Source organism: Gorilla gorilla, chromosome 7 (genome assembly GCF_029281585.2).
Source record: "Gorilla gorilla gorilla isolate KB3781 chromosome 7, NHGRI_mGorGor1-v2.1_pri, whole genome shotgun sequence".
Classification (NCBI taxonomy): Eukaryota; Metazoa; Chordata; class Mammalia; order Primates; family Hominidae; genus Gorilla; species Gorilla gorilla.
This window is the reverse complement of record NC_073231.2, coordinates 35,511,666-35,529,737: the sequence shown is the minus strand read 5'-3', so window position 1 is coordinate 35,529,737 and position 18,072 is coordinate 35,511,666. Positions and strand designations below refer to the sequence as shown.

Sequence of the window (18,072 nt, the reverse complement as noted above, 5' to 3'; positions counted from 1 at the left end):
TTCCTGGTTCAATTATGAGAGGTTGTGTTTCAAGGAATTTATCCATTTTCTCTAGATTTCCTATTTTGTGTACATAGCAGTGTTCATAATAGTTTCTGAGGATCTTTTGTATTTCTGTGGGATTGATTGTAATGTTATCTGTGTCACTGATCTTGTTTATTTATTTAGAGAGCCAACTTTTGGTTTTATTGATCTTTTGTGTAGATTTTCACATCTTGGTTTCATTCAGTTCTGCTCCACTTTTGGCTATTTTTTTCTTCTGCTAACTTTGGGGTTAATTTGCTCTTGTTTTTCTAATTCCCCCATATACTGTATTAGACTGTTAATTTGGGAGTTTTCTAATTTCTTCGTCTACCAGTTTAGTGGACAGTCTTGGGAGATGGGCACCTGTGGCCATGTCTTGCTGCCGCTGCCCCCCACACAAAATCCCTTGGGCTCTGCCCAGACAGGAGCTCCACCTCTGCCTATTTTCTGAGCAGATTCCCCTGCCAATTCAAACGTCTGTGGGGATCATGGCATCTCTTATAGCTAGGATCCCAGAGGTCTGTGGCGAAAGTGGTTTGCCCCACAGTCACTTCACTCAGCCTTCCTTAATAGCCATTCAGGGCTGGGAATTAGTCCTGGCACTTGGCATCCCTATGCAGGGTCCCCAGCTTCCTCCATCTTCAGCCTCAGTTACTGTGTCACCTCTCTGTTGACTCTCAGTGTTTTCTCTCAAAAGATCTGCTTTAAGTATGTAGGTTTAGTCCACATGTTGGTGTCTCTTGGTGAGACAGGCACTTTCTGGCTGCATCTAGTTAGCCCTCTTGTTCTGATCTCCTGAGGTGACATTTACACCTTAGGGTTTGATGGTAGCCAATAGGTGGGCTTTAGCATCCCTCAACTCAATGTCACAGTTGTATCTATACTATTAGAATAAACTAAAGCAAAAACCATTATGATTTTAATAATCCATGACTGCCAGACAAAAGTGGCTGTTTCCTTCTTACACTTTAGGCAGTGGTCTCATTGTCCCCTTGGTTTACATAGATGGATACAGCATTGCTCTAGCCATACAATGCTCAGTCTTCCATCCAGATGCTCAAATGGAGTAAGTTCTTACTTTATATTTCAGCACCTGAACCCAAACACCATGTGTTCCATTTGACAGAACTGGAGGCAGACTTTACCTTCATGGATTAGGTCTGCTCTTAGATCAGGATTTTTCACCCTCTATGTAAGCGCATGAGGAGCTATAAATAAATCTATCCTTAAAGCCAAAATAACAAGCCCATCTTAATAAGGTTATTTCAGTTAACATAAGAATAGTTACAAAGTAAAGGTCTGTTAAATTTATTTGAAATATAAAATTATTCCTCCATTATATAGTAGTTTCTCAAAACGTTAAACATAGAATTACCATATGACCGAGCAATTCCACTTCTAGGTATATACCTAAAAGAGATGAAATCAGGGAATCAGACACTTTTGCACCAGTGCTCATAGAAACACTATTCATAATGGCCAAGATGTGGAAACAGCCAAGTGTCTATCAACAGATGAATGGGTAAAGAAAAAGTGATATGTATGTCAGTATACATATATATCTATAGGAGTGATATAGATAATATTTACATATATTTTAATAATATTCTATTGGAGTAATACTTTTAAATATTTTGTGTGTGTGTGCGTATATATATGTGTATATATATATGTGTGTGTATATATATATGTGTGTGTATATACATATATATGTATATATCTCATCCCAATGGAATATTGTTCATCCTCGAAAAGGAATGAAATTCTGATACATACTACATGGATAAACTTTGAAAATATTATGCTAAGTAAAATAAGCCAAACTCAAAAGGACAAATATTGTATGACTGTATGATTGTATGATTTGTATTTGTATTAATGACAGAGGCTGGAGAGGCAGGAATGGGAAGTTATTGTTTAATGAGTACAAAGTTTCTGTTTAGGTTGATGATAAGGTTATTGAAATGGGTAGTGGCAATGTTTGTACAATTTTGTGAATGTACTTAACGCCATTGAATCATAAACTTTAAAAAGATTAGAATAGTAAATATGGAGTTATGTATGTTTTGGCCACAATAAAAAGAAAATGAGTAAGTAAACTTTTTTTTTTAAAATTAGTCCCCTGTGGTACAGTTACTCCATTCATCATCACATTAAGACTTCTTCCAGGTTGGGGAGTGTTGCGAGGTGTTGTCAAAATGACCCCACTTGTGAAATCAGAAAACTTTCCCTTAAATCTCAGCTCTGTCACCTAGTAGGAATGCAAATTTGAGCAAGTCACTTAGGTCTATTGCACCTTAGTGTCTTCAGGTTATGCTGTCCAACAGAGTTGTTTTGATGACTGTAATTGAAATGCATATAAAGTGCTTCGTAAATTCAAACAACAAGGCAAGTAGATGGAGGTGACTTTTTAAAATATATTCTTTTAGGGAGCTTAGTCGTAATACTGTTATCACTGAAATGCATTTACTAATTCATATTTAAATATACTAAAATATTAAGGTATTGTTGGTGAGACAGCCACAGTTATTTTTCTAATTTTTCTCTATTTAAAGTATTGAATCCATAGTTTTAGAATTAAAAAATCCTGAATTTCCAAGGAACCACATTTCTATTCACCATTTCTGTAATGAATGTGTTATTAAACCTTTCCATTTATCTTATTTCAATACCTTTTGTTCATTATGTAGCCTCATTGTACATACCTTAGGAAGAAGGGATAATTATATTACCTCAGAAAGAAGGGACAACTATATGATTATCTTGTCTGAGATGAAAAACTATGGTCTTCATTCATACCTAATAAAAAGTTTTTTTTTTGTTGTTGTTGTTTTTTTTGAGACGGAGTCTCGCTCTGTGTCGCCCAGGCTGGAGTGCAGTGGCGGGATCTTGGCTCACTGCAAGCTCCGCCTTCCGGGTTCATGCCATTCTCCTGCCTCAGCCTCCCGTGTAGCTGGGACTACAGGCGCCCAAAAAGTTTTAACGTATTTATTTTGTTACCTGTTCTGATTTTCATTCCAAACCACACCATTATCAGTCTCTACATTGTCAAACATGTAATAATAATTTGGCATGACATTATATCAAATTGGACATTATCTTGGAAGGTCCTTTGGATGCATAATTATATTGAAAAATAAATATTTTAAAAGTAACAAATTTTATGCTATAAGTTAATAGTAAAATTAATGTCATTGAAACAAATGCCAACTAATTTTTTTGTTTCCCTCTTTAGCGGTTATGTCTTTGACTATGATTACTACAGAGATGATTTCTACAATCGGTATGTGAATTTTTCATCCTTGTTTTCCTATGACTTAAATTATCTTTTAACCATTTTGTACATTTTATTCATGGGTGCTCTTAATTATGGTATTTAAAACAATATTATTATAGTTAAAAATAAAATACTAAATCCCAACAAAATATACAGATTTTTATATTTTCATTATACTTACTTGAGTACAGTGGATCTTGGAATTTTAGGATTTTGGAGGTGCTCAAACCTAAGATTTGGTGTCTAATATTTAGATAAAATCCTAAAGATTTAATTAACTAATATTATCTGCCAAGTCATTTGTTGATTTAGAATCCTTCAAGATCAAGAGTTTGAAAACTCAGAAAAATAACTCCAACCTTCTAAAGTCCATAATAAAACATTGAAAATGCTATATTGGGCAGAGTCTGTAAAATTTACAGATCGTTCCTGCTTTGCAGGACAGTAGGAGGCCATAAAGGTGATGATGCAAGATGAAACCATCCAATGAGGAAAAAACAGGATTGTCTCATGATCTTAAACATGTTTGTCAAAACATTAACAACTTTTATTCTCTTCTCTATAAACTAATGGGAAACTATAGTAAAGCTAATTGCTATTTAGTATACTATACTTTAAAACAATAAAATATTAAGAATTAAGGTGTTTTAGTTCTTTGTAAAGAACACTTATCAAAAGTAGTTGAAACAGTGCATGCCTTCTCATTTCCTAACTCAGGACAGAATATGGAGTAGACATCTGTTTTATCCCTTGTTGGATACTCCTCTCTAAGGTTGAATTAGCTTTGACATTCTATCAATGTTGTGAACTATCTCTGAGAGTTCTTTCAATGTGTGATTCTCTTGCCAGGGTCACTTCCCCTCCATAGCTTTATATGTTTCATCACATCACATGCACTTTCCTCACTTATGTCAATAAGTTTGCCTTTACTAAGTTCCTCTGACTCCATACCTAGAGTCTTTTGAGTAGAGGAGTATCAATATCCCTATAGTGAGCTATTTCTTCTGTAATTTCATTTACATTTAATTTGAGTTTCACATCTAGTATTATCACTCTTCGATTCTTTGCTGCATTTTCATCTTTGATCAATTCTTTCTTTTGATTATTCAATTTTGCAAAATGCCACATTTTATCACTGAGAGATAAGGAAGCATTACAGTCAATGATCTGAAACAAGTGAGTGAAGTGAATAATCAATGAACAGCAAAAAAAATCATTGACAGACTTTGAAAGATGGAATGTGATTAGTGATCATTGTTATTATCATGCACATTTATTATTTATGCATTTATTTGTGGAAAAGCTAGAAGCAAAGTTTGGACTTTATTAAATTACTTACCGTTTATATGTTGTAGTAACTAAAATTTGTGTTGTCGGAGAACTGGTGTTATTTAACTAATATCAGTAACTGAAATTTATGCATATCAGAGATGAGGATCAACTATATATAGATAGATTATTGGATTAAAAAATGAGGTAAATATATTTTAAGCCTTTAATTATGAGTATTATGCAAACAACAAAAAAACCCTTAGGTACTGTATAAAAATGCAAACTTAGAAAAAATTTTTCAATAGATGTTTTAAAGAGGAAGTAACTGTGATCCTTGAAAGGGTCTTATTCTCTCTGCTCCAGCCTCTAGGGCCTTTTGTAAGTTCCACAAGAATTCCATGTTTCTTCCTGCCTCAGGTCCTTTTTCTGTGTTGTTCCATCTCCTCATACCTCCCTCCACTACCTGGTTCACTTGACTCCTCATCTTTCAGATCTCAGCACGAACATCCCTCACAGATTAAATTAGGTTCCTCTGTTCCTCTCACTCAGCACCCAGCACTGTTACTTCACAGCACCTCTCCTAATTTCTATTGCTATATTTCTTTCTGCAGTGTTTGATTCGCGTCTGTCTTCCTTCCCCCACCTGAACAATGTTCAGTTTTGCTTATCTTTGTATCCTTGGGGCCTATCAGTAAACCTCACACATAGTGGATACTCTGTATTATTAATTCATCACCTTAGATTTAGAGACACAGTCATTTTCCCAAGGTCACCCAGCTAATTAGTGACAGAACTATGATCATAATCTAGGCATCCAATTTAGATTCAATAACCAACTATGTGAATATGCACAATGGGGAGGGCAATATCAGCCTATGGAGCTATGCCGATTCTTACTTGGGAATCAGACCCACAACTGTAACTTCATTGCTGCAATGCTCCAACTACTGAATTAAGCAACTTATTTCACTAGTTATCCTTTTCTGACAAAAAAATAATTTTTAAGAATGATTTTCTCAAAGCATTTTATAATTTCTATAAAATATATTTTAAATATTAAGAAACTTATCATAACTTATTCTAAAAGTGATGCAAACATCTGGCAGCATTAAAATAATCCCATTTACTATTAAGGAAGGATATCTAGACTGTTTTTATACTATTTGAAAATGTTAGTTTTTGACAAGTTTAAAGACATTTTCTACTATAGCTTTTTTTCACTTGCTACGAATAAAGTTTTCAATTAATATACATTGTCTTATACTCTGTCTATATAAAACCATTTTAGCATCTTTTATTTTCTATCATGTGACTTCCTTATACATTTAAAGAATTTCCACCTAACATGGAGTTTTACTCTACACGGTAGGAGACCCAAGTTCTGGTTGTTACCGGAAAGGGGTCCCAATTCAGACCCCAAGAGAGGGTTCTTGGGTCTTGCAAGAAATAATTCAGGGCGAGTCCACAGCACAAAACAAAAGCAAGTTTGTTAAGGAAGAAAGGTGGTGAAACTATAGCCACTCCATAGACAGAGTAGAGTATTCCCAGTATTCCCAAAAGTAAGAGGAAGAATGCGCCTGCCCTAGGTACAATGCTTGTTTATACATAGGACAACAACAACAACAACAAAAACCATGGGGAGGTGTGCTCTACTACAAGGGTTTGTGATAAAGGATACATTTTTCTAATTACTGTATTTTGCAAGAATCAATATGACTATCTTTAAAGCAAAATTAGGAATGCTTTTATTCTCACGATATGGAGATATCAAGACATTCCTGGGCCTGGGTCTGTTTAGTAAACATTATTAATCTGTTCTCTTAACCATAAGCATCTAGAAGCTAGGAATAAATACCTAACCTCCTGGGAATGCAGTTCAGCAAGTCCCAGCCTCATTCTTCCTAGCCCTCACTCAAAATGGAGTCGCTCTGGTTTGAATGCCTCTGACATGGTAACTAGCCTTGTAACTTTAGGCAAGTCAGGTTTTCAGTTTTCTCATCTTCAAAAGGAAGCCAGGATTTGCATTTTACTATTTAGAAATGTTAGCTCAATAAAATCATTAGATTAGATAGGTGACAGATGGATGGATGGAGATAGATCGACAGATAGATAGATAATCAATAGATCCATCTTACTTGCCAAAGAACAAGAGCCTTAAATAGTCAAATAATTAGAGAGGCTGTAGCTTTCAGGTGACTCTCTACTATACAAGAACTTAGCTACAGTATGAACAATTTTCAAAATCATTTATTTGTTTTGTGTGCAATCTGTTTGGCATATAAGTGTGTAATAGATCAGTATGGTTGTATTGTTAACAGACTGTCTGAGCAGTCTGTGCTCTCATTAGTTTATTTTCCATTTTTGGCACTTGGCTAAGAAAGACACAAGCATCTGCCACTGGTGGATATACTCAAGAGTTCCCTATAAACATAGAATACCATGAAATAAAAACAGAATGGAGAGGCTGGACAAGATACATAGCTTACAGAGTCACTACTAATCCACAGTCATTTCTCATAAGTTACAGTCTTCTTGCATTTCGGTTTTTTTTTTCTCTCTCTCTTTTAGCAGAGGTGCAAACTTGGGCAAGTTAGTTAATATCACAAAATCTGTTATGTCCTCTGGGAGATGAGCATGAAATTAATTCCTAACTCATGAAATCATTCTAAGAATTAAATGAGGTAACATAATGATCAGCATTATGCCTGGTATTTTTTAGTGCTTAATCAACATTAGCTAGTATTAACAGTTAACAGTAACCATTAACAATAATGGGGTCAGGCGCGGTGGCTCACGCCTGATCCCAGCACTTTGGGAGGCCGAGGCAGACGGATCACCTGCAGTGGGGAGTTTGAGACAAGCCTGGCCAACATGGTAAAACCCCATCTCTACTAAAAATACAAAAATTAGCCAGGTGTGGTGGTGGGCGCCTGTAATACCAGCTACTCAGGAGGCTGAGGCAGGAGAATTGCTTGAACCCAGGAGGCGGAGGTTGCAGTGAGCCGAGATCGTGCCACTGCACTCCAGCCTGGGGACAGAACGAAACTCCGTCTTAAAAAAAAAAAGAAAAAGAAAAAGAAAAAGAAATAGTGGTAGATGTATTTCTCATATTGACATTCATACAGCAGTGTCCATATAACTGAGAAACAAACTGGTTGGTCAGTTTTTCTTCCATAATAGCTTATTTGGGACATCTCTGGATTATTCTGTTTTCCCAGTTTTCCCTCTCCTACTCCCCCCAAAGCATTCCAGCTGCAGCTGATCACACTTGCCTGCAGAGAGCGCTCAGCTGTTTCTGTTAACCCCATGCTGCTTGTTTAGGTCATGAAAACAGAAATTACACTACTTACATATAACAGGGCTAATTGCATATAGAAACTCGTTAACTCGGTATTAAAGAACTGAAAACACAAAAAGACAACACTGTGAGATACTGGAGTTAGCGACTGCAGGAATCTGCTACCACCTCTAGGGCTGGAGAAACAAAGGAAGATTTGGGGTCTCAGAAATTGCTGTAGAAAAAGAGCCTACCAGAGCTGAAACTATGCATAGGAGATTCTGTTCAGATGGTGCTGCTGTGTCTTGAGTCCACAAGGAGAACCTGTGGTGCTGACACCCAAATCTCTGAGATGGGGATATGGGCTGACAGGTGCTGGGGTCTTTGAGGGAGCGTGGAGTGGCTGTTCTCCAAGTGTTGCAAAATTACACAGACTGGATTCTGCTGATGCTACTGGAATGAACTGTTGTTGCCAGGATGAAGAAACTAGATTGGGGTAATGCTGAAAAGAGCAGGAAGCCAAAACACAAATAAAAAGCAAAACAAGAAGGAGCAGGTCCCTTTTTCTTGTTCCAACCTTACAGTCTCTTTCTTAGGTCCTTTATTGGCTGAGCCCAGCAGGGAGCTAGCTGCCCAACCCCAACCCTAACCCTCACCTCCGGAAGTGTGGTTTTCGGAGTTCCAAACCCATCATCTGTGGCTAAGGGTAGGTCTGAAACCAAGAAACAATAGCTTAATAACTGACATATGTCCACATTATATTGTCATACTATTTCTGCCAGGTTTGGAGACTCTAGTGTGATTGAAGGTTTCCAACCCTTAGATAGTTTTAGCTTAGAAAACTTCTTTACACAATGTTCCACCTTACTGTGATTCATTGACCTGTCTATTCATGGTTTCAGGGATCATGAAGAGTATCATTAAAGAGTAGATGAGTGGTTATTCTAAATTCTTATCTTTTCTCTTTTACACAAACATTGCCCAATAATTTACAGCATTGAATGGCATTTTCTTTTAAAGGTCCATATATGACTTTAAATGTAGGACATTGTATGTTAATACAGTAAACGTAAGTATTTATATTCTAACAAAGTAAAAGGAGATGTATACCTAAAATTATATTTAATCTCCCTAGGGAAAGTTTTTAACTTCTGCAATGTTGGCTGTCTAAATCCAACCTCTTTTTTCAATAATATTAGGAAAAGCACTGATCAGTTTATAATTTCCAGTGATAAGGAGACTTTTATTAACAGAGAAAAACAAATGCCACAAGTGTTTTACCTCTATGTAAAACACGTATACATTTTAAATGATCCAAAATAGGCATTGTTCAATTCTGGAACCATTTTGACTTTGTGTTAATTGATCCAAGAAACTACTAGATTTGCAGTTAATGCAAGAACACTAAGTTACAGTTGTTTCAGATAGTTGATTAGAGAGCACAATATATATTCATGAATATTGGAAAACATATTAACAAGAAACAATGTTTTGTTATGCAAATTTGAACTATCCTCTGGTAGTATGGTATTCCATTTGAAATGTTTGAAAGTAACAGCATGGTACACTTGACAAATGGTATTATTTGGAGTCAGAAGACATGAATTTCAGGCCTAGATGCACATGTGTTGACTGGTTAAGCTTGGAGAAGTCATCTCTTTTTTGTGCCAGTTTCCTTCATGGGCAAAATGGCTTAACACTACTGACCTTACAGAATTACAAGAATTAAATGAGAAAATTGTTTTAGTGGCTTATAACCCCACAACCACCATTTGAATTTATTAACTTTTTAATTACACAAAGCTGTATACAAAATGTACAGTTAGCAATGTTAGATAAAATACAGATTGTATTAGAATCAAAATATTGCAAAAGAGATCATTCAAGATTGCAATCAACTTGCCTTTAAAAGCATGTTCAAGAAGTATTTCCGTGTGATCCAAGGAGAAAACTTCACAGAAAACCTTGGAAAATTTAATAACAAAAAAGAGCAATGGAATTTACTCATTTACTGGTCTCAGGTAGAGTGTGCCTTTTAAAATTATCTTCTGATTCAACTGTAACCAAAGATTTATTTGAAGTCAGAGTAGAAATTATAGGCAGAGTTTATGAATTTTGAGTAGTTTAAACAGTACAGAGAACAGGTACACTACCAGCCTATAAGAATTATTTGTGTAGATTTCAAATCTATCCCTTCTTAGAAATGAATAGGCACCTTACTTTGGTTTTATATACTATACATCTGTCAAAGTTAAGCATAATGAAAAGGAAGGCTGGAGGTTGAATCAAGACATGAAGCAAGATCTTCTCTGGTCCTCTGGTTATTGATCTTTGTAGAGCTACTGAAAGGTCCTGGTGAGAATATGGCCCTGAATTTGTTCTCAGGTTTTGCCTCTGGGTAGCCCAGAAATTTTAGCCCCCTAGGGAAGACCAAATATTTTTGTTAGCATCAACTACTTAGTAACTATAAGTTTTAATTCATGAACAGGGAAAAAGAAGAATTGTTTTCATGAGGGCAATTTAGAAAGAAACAGGAAAATACCAGAAAATGTTTGAAGTTACTACTAATCTAAAATGAAAATTTAATATTCAGTAATAAAATACAACACACATATTACATTTTTCAGTTTCTTTTCTTGTGTTTTAAACCACGTTTGTTGACAGTAAAATATAAGCATCAAGTCAGAAGTTTAGCCATCAGGTAATGATTTATTAGAATGTGGTGTATCTACCTGAGAAAATGCCCCACAGCCATTAAAATAAACATTACGAAGACCATTTAACAGGCCTGAGAAATGTTTTTAATATAAACCAAAGAGAATGAGCTAGAATACATGACTGTACATGTATTATGTTTTCAATTATGTGAAAAATATGGATGCTTATAAAAAAAGATTAAAGAATTATAGTAGTTGTTCTGGGGTCTGAGACTTAGAGTTGTAGTTTTTTTATGTACTTTTTTTTTCCAAAATGTTACTTTATTATTGCTAAAGCTTAATAATAACAAGCTCTTTTTTAAAAAAGACACTTAAAATAATGTTTGCTTTGTTAATATGCCTTTGTCCAAAAGGCACTTAGTTTTTAAATTAAATTACCTTTGTCCAAAAACAATTATTGTTTAAGAACAGTAGATGAAATCAAATGTCCTTATTCTTCCTAGAGAAAAGTTGTCTATTTTATCAAATAAACTACTATTAAAATTAATATTACCAGTTTTTAGCTTTTGCTAGCTAATAAAGTTACATATGTCAGATATTATTTAAAGCATTAAAAGGCAAAATAAGAAAAAGGGTACATAGAAAATAGAAACGTTTATTAAATAAAGAAATTAAATTCTCAAATTTTCTCCATGAGTTGGTTTTATTAAAATTGGACTGAACTTTTTAAATTTATTACTTGACAGCAGGTGTTTTAGAGTTTTCACTGTAAAATGGACCTTGAGGAAAGAATTATATGTTTGGCTTCATTATAAACCATTATCTATTTGATGAGTAAGTATTCGGGAGAAAATTATCCTGACCAAGAAATATTAGGGAAAATTAAGGGCTATTAAAGGAAAGGAGTGGAAATATAACTCCAAAGGGTAAGGAACAAGAAAAACAAGAGGAAGGAAAATAATTAAAGCTTTTAACTAGCCTGGAGATTTAGATTCCATTTAATTCTGCTGGATTGCCATTTCTGCTGTCAGTCTATAGTCTTAAATGAACTAGTTCCTTAGTCTCAATACTATTTGCCAATCTAATATTTGATACAGGTAAAATTTCTTTGATTTACTGTAGGCCGAATTCTGATGAGAAGGCCAATACCTGTCTTTCCTGGGCTGCCTTTCACCTACTTCCCTCTATATTTTGAAGAACCCCTATATCCCATCTTGCAATCCCAGAAAGCCTTCCCCGCTTCTATCCTTGTCTTGTTATGTTTTTGTACATTAGGACAACATCCAGTCTTCCCTCCTTTTATTTCTAATTGACTCAAGAGTGCCCAATGAAAATTGAGAAAGTCTTCAGGTCCATTAAAAGTTGTAAAATTAAAAATTATGCCCTCGTGTTAGCCCATGTTACTGGTGGAGGATGTCCAGGTTCTTGAACAAATAATTGGGCAAAATGCACAAAGGAAGGAAAGAATGAAGTAACAAAAGCAGAGGTTTGTGGAAAATGAAAGTACACTTCACAGGGTGGTAGCCAACCGAGTATAAGGGCTCAAGAGCCTGGTGACAGAATTTTCTGGGGTTTAAATACTCTCTACAGGTTTCCCATTGGTTGCTTGGCGTACACCCTATGTATATTAAGCAGTGGCCCACAATCAGTCCGATTGGTTGCGGGAGGGGACCAGTCAGAGGTACTTTCAATTTTTCATCGGCCATGCAGAAAAAGGTGGCAGGATGAGGAGGGGCGCAAAGGGAGTAGCCTCTGGTCCTTTTGTTACTTGGGCGTAGAAAGGTGGGGTTTTCCTTTTTATTTAGTTCTAGGAAGTCAGCATGAAACAGCCTTAGGTCCCCTGCCTCCAGACCCTATTCTCCTGCCTCACCCATTCCCAATTTTGTTTTGTGAATGACCTATCACATTAAAATATTTAAGTCCTGATGCTGCCCAACGTCCCATCAAAGTGGAAGAAAGAATTGGTAAAACGTTACCCAATACCTTGGTGAAAGTCATCCAGCCAGGCTTGGTGGCTCATGCCTATAATCCCAGTATTTTAGGAGCCCAAGTTGGGCAGATCACTTCAGTCCAAGAGTTCGAGACCAGCCTGGGCAATATGGCAAAATGCTATCTCTACAAAAAATACAAAAAAATTTAGCCGGGTGCGGTGGCATGCAGTAGTCCCAACTACTTGGGAGGCTGAGGTGGGAGAATTGCTTGAGCCCAGGAGGCAGAGGTTGCAGTGAGGTCACACCACTGGTCTCCAGCCTGGGTGACAGAGTGACACTCTGTCTCAAAAAAAACAAGAGAGAGAGAAAGAAAAATAGTCATTTTCCTTTGAAGTAGCTCACCAAAATATTCAGAGAACAGGCCACTCACCATAGGAATTTATACCAAAGGAAAGTTGTTTAGTAATGTACTAAGTATATTACTAAAATGTATGCCCCATACTAAAAGCATATCATAAATACAGTGAGCAAGTATGGCTCTTTCTCAGCATAAGATCAGGCCATGCCACCGTTGGAGGTTTGGAAATCCTTGGCTGGAGGAAGCAATAGAAATATTGATAAACATTTTTGTTTCCTATAAAAGTAGTATTAAATTGCATTGCAATTAAAGTAGCAGTGAATATAGTGAACTTTACTTGGCCTGTATTTTTACTATAGCACTCTTACATCATTATATATTTTGATTGTGTTTTAGAGATTTTCTTAACCCAATTTATAGATTGGCTTGTTTAATGAACCTGTAAAACTACACATTGGTGTCCTAGGGAAATGGTCCTGCTAAAAGAGTTTGCCTTTCATTTCAAGCAGCAACTTCTACTCTAGAAGAGATCAGTCAATTGCCGTATTTTGTTTTCGCTCAATAGTTTTGGGTGTTATAGCTTATGCAAAGTGCCTTTGTATTTTGGTTCACTGACTTAAGGTGCTCTGTGAATTCAACTTATAAATAACTAATGTAGATCTTGTTTTGTGATTGAAATGAGGGGCAGGTCTAGCTGACCCTTTTGATTCTCAAGCCCCTAGTGGTATGGATGATATTCATAACCCTTTTCAGCCTCATCCTGCCTGTGCTCTTTGAAGTAAACTATTATGTGTTGACATCCATGACCTGTTCTTTGCTAGCTGTTCTTCAGCTCTAATGGACTTTGCTTATTCACAGAAGATGGCACCTCTCTTGAACTCTGTCTCATTTCATTTCTTTTCCTTTCCAGATATCTCTTAGTTTTTTCCCCAGCATGTTCTAAATCATTTCTGAATACCCTAAGTCTCTAATGTAGGAGATATTCTTAATACTAAGGAATTTTGCTTTAAATTTGGTTTAATAGTGCTTTTTGAGCTTCCGTCACCTCACAGTATAATAGTTTTAAATGTCTCTAAATGAATATTTGGAAACCAGTCTATCTTAACTTTTATTACATTTCATATATTATTTCCTAAAAATAGATGATCACATTTTCATCTGTATGTATAAACAAGATGTAATTTTATGAATTAACCTGTTATAGAACTTGTTTTTTTCTTCCCATTCTAGTTTCTCATTTCTGACTTTCATATTAGATTGTTTTTATTGACTGTTTTAAAGTAATTATAAGAATGTAATCCAATATTTTACTCTGTCACAATAAAATATGTAACAATCATAATTCTAAGTCAATAATGCTATTTTCTTTATAGTGAATAATGTAATTACATGTCTAGTTCACTGGAAAATAGTCATGAAAATGAGGAAATGTATCCCAGTATTTTTTCATTGACCTTTTAGGTTACTCAAATGTGCTGTCATATAAAAATTTGTTGTATATGTGGATGCAGTACAAATAATATGAAGCTTCTGAATCTATGAATTATATATTTTTTAAAAATGAGTTAACCCTTATACCTTGATTCCTTTCATTGTTTAATGGAAATTAATTGATTGTGGTGAATATCATTTTTCACTTTTCGGCAAAGGTTTTAAGTTTTATTGATTTTTTTGTTAAATATGCTTGTAATATCTAACTATAAAATATCTCTAGTCTCAATTTGCAAATCTAGCAAATGGTCAGAATAATTAAAAGATATCTTGATAAATATTTCCCACCATAAGTAGTCAACAGTTTTATCCTCATGCTAGCTTCATGTCATTCAAACTGTCTCCTTTTGTCTGCAATCAGAGGAGCCTTTGTTACTGAAAAGATTCTTAAAGTGAGCTGAAGCACCATATTGATTTGTCTCTCATAGCTGTTTTCTTGAAGCTGGTTTTACTTTTTATCTTGCTGGGCTGTTTACTGTTTGAACAGTAATTTTATTTCTTTGTTCCTGTTCTGCAAGATCTTTTCCTCTTTAAAACTAATGTGCTAATAAGTGTTTGATGTGTAAGAGGAATATTTCTGTTCATAAGAAGTGTAAATCTGTTTTACCAAGCAAAGAAATATATTTAGGAATGAAGGTCAGCATAATTTCAACAGATTGCATGGTACTGTTGGAGCAAAGCTCCTTGTCCTTTCATACCTTACAAATGAGTTCCTCTTGGAGGTCACACTCTAAAGTCCAGAAAGCATAGACTATATTAGCATCCTATTTTCTTAGTGAAAATTAAATCTGCCAATAAATACCTGCATCTGAATATTAGAGAACAGCAGCAGAAAGAAAACATTTATTGAAATTTTCTACCAGGACATTCTGTTAATCATTTCATATATTTGATAGAACTCTCGGGCATCAAACCAACTCTCAGTCCCATTTGTGTTTTGTAAAGGTTATTTGATTACCACGGGCGTGTGCCTCCACCTCCCCGTGCAGTAATTCCGCTGAAGCGTCCCAGAGTGGCAGTCACAACGACTCGCAGGGGGAAAGGAGTCTTTTCCATGAAAGGTGGATCGAGATCTACTGCCAGTGGGTCAACAGGTTCTAAATGTAAGTAATGTCCTTCGTTTTATTTCTCTTTAAAGAGGGGAGTGATTAACTATCATTGCACGAATGCCTATATTCAATAAATTAACCAGATAGTTATGAAGGGCCTGCTATGTATAAAGTATTAGAAAATCATAAGATGGATAAAAAATGGTCTCTGCTTTCCACCATACTGTGTTGCAGTAGGGGAGACAAACACAAAAATGTCTAACAAAAATCCAGGACCAGTTTGAAAAGTATTTTATCAGAGCAAATAACACTGTGCTCTTGGCTTAGCTTGTGATATATTAAAGTACTGAAATATAATATGTTGCTTTTAATGAAGAAATAATTTTACTTCCAAAGGGAGTGCATAAACTGTCTTTTCAGAGAAACATACAAAATTAGTTCATGGTTTGAATATTTGAGCAATTAAGAGAGGCAAACTATAGAGATGTTAAAAGCATAATTTACCATACAGTGATAAATTATGATAAGATATATGTATCTGAAGATATATTTAATGTCATAAAAAGTAAAATAATAGTCGCATAGTTTCACATTAATTAGTAAAAAGCAGTGATACAAACTTTCCAACTAAACACATTGCTAAATTCTTATATGGAGTGATACAGAAAAAAATTTTATTTGTTAGAATATTATTCCTAAAGAAAGGATAACAAAATTTCCCATATTCCTTGAGATTGCCTTTTATCAGAAAACAAACAGATAATAAGCTGACCAATAGGTAAAAGAATAAACACATAGAGAAAGTTGGGAACACTATATTTCATTGATTGAGGTGACATTTGAGTGGAAACCTAAAGGATGTGAGGAAAAGAGAAAGTGACCTTGAAGCTGTCAGAGGCAGAGCATTCTATGGAGAGAAAATGATCAGTGCAGAGACCTTAAGTTGAATAGTCAAGGAACAATAAGGAAGCCAGTGTGGCTGCAACAGAACCGAGCCAGAGAAAGTCTGGCTGGGGATCAGGTCAGAGAGTTAGACACAGGGCAAGTTCCAATGCAGCTTGCTAAGCCGCTGTAGAGACTTGGATTTACTCTGCATCCCAACCATTTAAGACAAGTAAGGCAAATACTATTATCCCAGTTTTACTGATGAGTAAACACAGAAAGTCATATAGCTAATAGACATAGTAGAGTCTCTTAGTTCTTATGCCTATGTGCTATCTGCTGTAGAACACTGCCTTTTATTTCAGCACTATACTGAGAAAGAATCACTATTGAAACACTTTGTTTTTACAAAATGCAGTTCAAAATGCAGGAAGGTACTGATGCTTCTGAAAAGGCTAAAGTTTGTTGTACTCAACAAACTTTGTGGACCTAACTAAGATAACTTCAATAGCACACTAAATAGATTTATGGATTTCTATGTAATTATGTATTCATGTATCTATTCTGTAGATAGATAAATATGAATTCCATTTTGAGTCTTAGTAATAAAAGAAAAGGAGTTTCTGCAGCAACTCATTGGAGGTTAGGTCACCCCAATGTGGAGTATACACAAGTTTCTATCTCTCAAAAAGTCTCCAAGTGTTGAAAATTTCAATGACTTGTTTCTTACATTGGAAAAAATAAACGATGAAGGGATTTTTATAGAAAGACAAATTGCCAGAGTCAGCTACTTGGAGAAATAATGTGAAGAGACTTTACAGTTTGTAACCATTACAACATGTAACATAAGAATCTATCCTTAAGTCCAATGGTAAATCACACATGAGGTTTAATTTCATCTTTTCTTCCTGTGTGTGTTTGTGTGTGTGTGTGTGTGTGTGTGTGTGTGTGTGTGTGTGTGTGTGTGTAAGATGCGACAGTATTGAAAAAAGGCTGAATCTGAAAATTGGACTACTAAATACAAACTAGAGATACTTTGAAAGAAATGTGGTGTGTTTTATTTTTTAGCAGCAATCATTCTTTGGAACTGTGCATCCTAGAGTATCTCTGTTATGCTGGAAAGATATAGATAAGCAATGGGTAGAAAGATAAATTATGGGATAAAACGATTTTGTAAGGACAATCAAGACAAATGATCATTTAAAATCTATTCAGTATATTATAATTGTGTTAATTTTACTTACTTTTGTAAAGTGGTGTATCTTTATTATATTGAGGTTAAATCAAAAGGAAATGTTTCATATAAAACACTGGGGAAAATCACTTTAAAAGATTTATCCTAAGGATTAAATCTAAGCTTGGAGGTAGAATAGTCATGTGGCTTCCAGCATCAATAAGATAGCTCCAAGGGATTACTGCAGAGAGACAGGCAAGCCATAGGCTATAGGTGCAACCCCAGTAAGATACTTGAGTCAGGGAGCTTGGCAGGCCTGGTTTACATAGTAGAAAAGAGGGGCCCCTGGGCCTGCTCCAAGCCAGCCCTGCAGCAGAGCTTCTGTGTAGTAGTCAATGTCATGGTCAGTCACATCCCAGAGATTACCCAGAAACAAGGGGCAGCCAGCCATGATGTACTTGAGCATGATGCCAGCCCCCTGTTATTACAGAAAGACAACAGACTGATCTATTCTATTCATTTCATATAGTTCTATAAATTTAGAGCTCAAGTCACAAAAGCTAACTGTTGATTAGTGTTACTCTAGTGAAACATTAATAAAAATTTATAATTCACTGGCAAGCATAACTAGAATCATGATTTAATATTCTTTTTAGGAGCATATTGGCAGATTACATTAT

At 35.4% G+C, this 18,072-nt stretch overlaps 1 protein-coding gene across 25 annotated transcripts in view; it reads left to right on the top strand.

Annotated features, from left to right (window-relative positions):
• Nucleotides 1-18,072, top strand: part of RALYL (RALY RNA binding protein like) — a 722,276-nt gene that overhangs the window by 647,759 nt on the left and 56,445 nt on the right. For all 25 annotated transcript variants that reach the window (XM_055348372.2, XM_055348370.2, XM_019032861.4 and 22 more), the window contains 2 exons: nucleotides 3,260-3,307; nucleotides 15,233-15,390. In XM_055348372.2, the coding sequence (XP_055204347.1) occupies nucleotides 3,260-3,307; nucleotides 15,233-15,390 (206 nt within the window). The remainder of the gene's footprint in view (nucleotides 1-3,259; nucleotides 3,308-15,232; nucleotides 15,391-18,072) is intronic.